At 29.2% G+C, this 5,500-nt stretch overlaps 1 protein-coding gene across 1 annotated transcript in view; it reads left to right on the top strand.

Moving 5' to 3' along the window:
* The window catches only part of LOC114551701 (zinc finger protein 250-like), a gene marked incomplete at its 3' end in the record, with an annotated part of 15,996 nt that extends 10,875 nt beyond the window's left edge, over nucleotides 1–5,121 (top strand). The window contains exons 4-5 of the mRNA XM_028572667.1: nucleotides 386–1,114; nucleotides 4,724–5,121. Coding sequence (XP_028428468.1) covers nucleotides 386–1,114; nucleotides 4,724–5,121 — 1,127 coding nt within the window. The remainder of the gene's footprint in view (nucleotides 1–385; nucleotides 1,115–4,723) is intronic.
* Nucleotides 5,122–5,500: the final 379 nt, after the last annotated feature.

Below are 5,500 nucleotides of genomic sequence, written 5' to 3' on the forward strand. Positions count from 1 at the left end.
TAGATAGATAGATAGATAGATAGACAGATAGAACAGATAGATTTAGATAATAGATAGATAGATAATAGATAATTATCGTGATTTCAATATTTACCGAAATAATCGTGATTATATTTTATTCCATAATCAAGCGTGTGTGTGTGTGTGTGTGTGTGTGTGTGTGTGTGTGTGTGTGTGTGTGTGTGTGTGTGTGTGTGTGTGTGTGTGTGTGTGTGTGTGTGTGTGTGTGTGTGTGTGTGTGTGTGTGTGTGTGTGTGTGTGTGTGTGTGTCTGAGAGAGAGAAATTGTCGTGATTTTTAATATTGACTAAAAATAACCGTGATTTATACAATCTTTTTTCCATAATCGAGCAGCCCTAATCTAACGTGTTGTCGTGTCTCCTCAGAGTTTCTGCAGAAGAAGAGAGGGCGCCCTCCGCTCGCCGTCACACGGGACCATCAGAACGAGCGTAGACGATCGCGATCGGCGCCGCCGCAGAGCTTCAGCTGCCAAGTGTGTCAGCGCTCGCTGCCGGGGAAAGGCTTCCTGCTGCGACACGTCCTGCAGGCCTGCGCCGGGGACTCGGCCGGCGCCCGCTGCGGCTTCTGCGGCGAGCGCCTGAGCTCGGCGACCGAACTGGCGGCTCACCTGCAGACGCACCGCGACGGCTGCCGGACCTGCCCGTTCTGCGGCAAGCGCTTCGGCTCCATCCTGGCGCGGGAGCTGCACGAGCGCCGCCACACGGGAGAGAAACCCTACAGCTGCGACGTCTGCGGGAGGACCTTCAGCCAGAAGGGAAACCTGGCGTCTCACGCCCGCGTGCACGCCGCCGAGAAGCCGTTCACGTGCACGGAGTGCGGCCGCGGCTTCTGCCACCGCACCTCGCTGGAGCGCCACGCGCGAGCGCACGCCGGCGGCGGCGGCGGCCGGGACGTGCACGCCTGCGGCGTCTGCGGCGAGGAGTTCGGTCAGCGGCGCGGCCTGCGGAGACACGCCGCCACGCATCGGCAGGAGGCCGCCGCCACGGGCGCCGCCGGCACGCCGCAGAGACTCCGGCGCTGCAGAGTCTGCGGAGACGCCCACAGGACCAGGAGCGCCCTGCTGAAACACGCCGAGACACACCTACAGGACACTGGTACGCCCAGAACTATCATTACATCATTATATTATTATATCATTACATCATTATATTATTACATCATTATATTATTATATCATTACATCATTATATTATTACATTATATTATTACATCATTATATTATTATATTATTACATTATTACATTATTATATTATTATATTATTACATTATTATATTATTACATCATTATATTATTATATCATTACATTATTACATTATTACATTATTATATTATATTATTACATCATTGTATTACATCATTATATTATTATATTATTACATCATTATATTATATCATTATATCATTATATTATTATATTATTATATCATTATATCATTATATTATTATATCATTATATCATTATATTACATCATTATATCATTACATCATTATATTATTACATCATTATATTATTACATCATTATATTATTATATCATTACATTATTACATCATTATATTATTATATCATTATATTATTACATCATTATATTATTATATTATTATATTATTACATTATTATATTATTATATTATTACATCATTACATCATTATATCATTACATCATTATATTATTATATTATATTATTACATCATTATATTATTATATCATTACATTATTACATCATTATATTATTATATGATTATATTATATTATTACATCATTATATTATTATATTATTACATTATATTATTATATAATTACATCATTATATTATTATATTATTACATCATTATATTATTACATTATTATATTATTACATCATTGTATTATTATATCATTATATTATTACATCAATATTATTATATAATTACATCATTATATTATATTATTACATCATTATATTATATTATTACATCATTGTATTATTATATTATTACATCATTATATTATTACATTATTACATCATTATATTATTACATCATTGTATTATTATATCATTATATTATTACATTATTACATCATTATATTATTACATCATTGTATTATTACATCATTATATTATTATATTATTACATTATTACATCATTATATTATGATATTATTACATCATTATATTACATCATTATATTATATTATTACATCATTATATTATTATATTATTACATTATTACATCATTATATTATTATATTATTACATCACATTATTACATTATTACATCATTATATTATATTATTACATCATTATATAACATTATTACATCATTATATTATTATATTACATCATTATATTATATTATTACATCATTATATTATTATATTAAATGATTACATCATTATATTATTACATTATTACATTATATTATATTATTACATCATTATATTATTACATCATTATTATATTATTACATCATTATATTATTACATCATTATATTATTACATCATTATATTATCATATTATTACATCATTATATTATTACATTCAATTATTACATCATTAAATTATTACACCAATATATTATTATATTATTACATTATTACATAATTATATTATTATATTATTACATCATTATATTATTACACCATTACATTATTATATTATATAATTACATTATTACATCATTATATTATTATATTATTACATCATTATATTACATTATTACATCATTATATTATATTATTACATCATTATATTACATTATAACATTATATTATTATATTATTACATTATTACATCATTATATTATTATTTTATTACACCATTATATTATTGCATTATTATGTTATTACATTACATTATTACATCATTATATTATTACATTATTACATCATTATATTATTATATTATTACATTATTATATAATTAAACCATTATATTACATTATTACATTATTACATCATTATATTTTTACATTATTATATTACATCATTATATTATATTATTACATTATTACATCATTACATTATTATATTATTACATTAATATATTATACCATTATATTATTACATCATTATATTATTATATTATTACATTATAACATCATTATATTATATTACATTATTACATTATTTTATTATTACACCATTATATTACATTATTATATTATTACACCATTATATTATTACATTATTACATTATTATATTATTACACCATTATATTACATTATTACATTATTATATTATTACATCATTATATTATATTATTACATCATTACATTATTATATTACGTTATTATATTATTACACCATTATATTATTACATTATTACATTATTATATCATTACACCATTAAATTATTACATTATTCTATTATTACTAGGGGTGTGACGAGACGCTTACTCGACGAGACACATCACAAGTTTGGGTTCACGAGAACGACAACTTTTCACCTCGACGAGAAATCTCTTCACGTTTTAATCTTGCGAGATCTCGTACGAGATCTCGTCACACCCCTAATTATTACATTATTATATTATTATATTATTACACCATTATATTATTACATTATTATATTATTACACCATTATATTATTACACCATTATATTATTACACCATTATATTATTACATTATTATATTATATAATTACATCATTATTTTATTACATTATTATATTATTATATTACATCATTATTTTATTACATTATTATATTATTATATTATTACATCATTATATTATTATATTATTACATCATTATAATATTCTTACATTTACATTATTATATTATTACATTATTATATTATTACACCATTACATTATTACATTATTACATTATATTATTACATTCTTACATTCTTACATTATTATTTTACATTATTATATTATTACACCATTATATTATTATATTATTACACCATTACATTATTATAATATTACATTATTACATCATTACATTATTATATTATTACACCATTACATTATTATAATATTACATTATTACATCATTACATTATTATATTATTACATAATATTATTACATTATTACATCATTAAATTATAATATTGCATCATTACATCATTACACTATTACATTTTTATATTATTACATCATTATATTATAGTTTTACATTATTACATCATTATATTATTACATTATTATATTATTACACCATTACATTACATTACACCATTACATTATTATATTACATTATATTATTATTGCCTTATTACATTACATCATTACATTATTACACCATTACTTTATTATATAATAACATTATCACATCATTACATCATTACATTATTACATCATTACATTATTACACCATTACTTTATTATATTATTACATTATTACATCATCACTTCATTATATTACACCATTAAATTATTACATCATTACATAATTACATTATTACATAATTATATTATATTATATTATTATTACATTATTATATAATTAAATTATTACATTATTATATTACATTATTACATCATCACTTCGTTATATTATTACACCATTACATTATTACATCCTTACATTATTACATCCTTACATTACATCATCACATCATTATATTATTACACCATTACATCATCACATCATTACTTTATTACATCATTACATCATCACATCATTACATCATCACATTTTTACATCACATCATTACATCATCACTGCTGAGGGTCCATGTTTTACATCCTCTCCCCCCCTCTCCTCCAGACTCCGGTCTCCTCTGCGGTCTCTGTGGTCATCAGTACGAGTCGGCCGGGGCCCTCTCCTCCCACCTCCTGTCCCACCACGGCGAGCTCGCCAACACGTGTCACGTGTGCGGTAAGAGCTTCCCGGCGGCCGCGGCGCTGCTGATGCACCTGCGCGTCCACAGCGGCGAGAAGCCGTTCGGCTGCGGCGTCTGCGGCAAACGCTTCAACCAGAGCGGGAACCTGAAGACGCACGCCAAGATCCACAGCGGCGAGAAGCCGTTCGGCTGCGAAGTCTGCGGCAAACGCTTCACGCAGAAACAGACGCTGCGCACGCACGAACGCTTCCACAAGAAGGAGCGCCGCTTCCTGTGTCAGGTGACCACTGTGGTGGAAGCTCTCCTTGAAGCAGCAGCGTTGGTGATATTCATGATAAAATCACAACGAATAACGACTGTTTGAGAATTAAACCAAAGTCTGGTCTTTGAGTATTTATTTACATTTGCAAATGGAGAAAACAGTTTCAAAGGTACACGCAGCACAACTGAAAATGTCTTTCTAACCTAAAGTCTAAACATCCAAACATCATATAGTGAAGACCTCCGTTAAGCCCCCTCTAAATGTATCTCTTAGCATGGCCATAGTTGCAGAGAGGACATCATTAACAGTAACACCATTGTCTCACCTTCCCCTCTGCTCTCTGTTCTTAACATTAGCCTAAACATCAGTTTATCTCAGGAGACAGAAACCTACGTAGTTCTCACTGTCATCGGCCTTCTCCTCTTCTATCTAAGCAAAA

Source organism: Perca flavescens, unplaced genomic scaffold, assembly GCF_004354835.1.
Source record: "Perca flavescens isolate YP-PL-M2 unplaced genomic scaffold, PFLA_1.0 EPR50_1.1_unplaced_scaf_37, whole genome shotgun sequence".
Classification (NCBI taxonomy): Eukaryota; Metazoa; Chordata; class Actinopteri; order Perciformes; family Percidae; genus Perca; species Perca flavescens.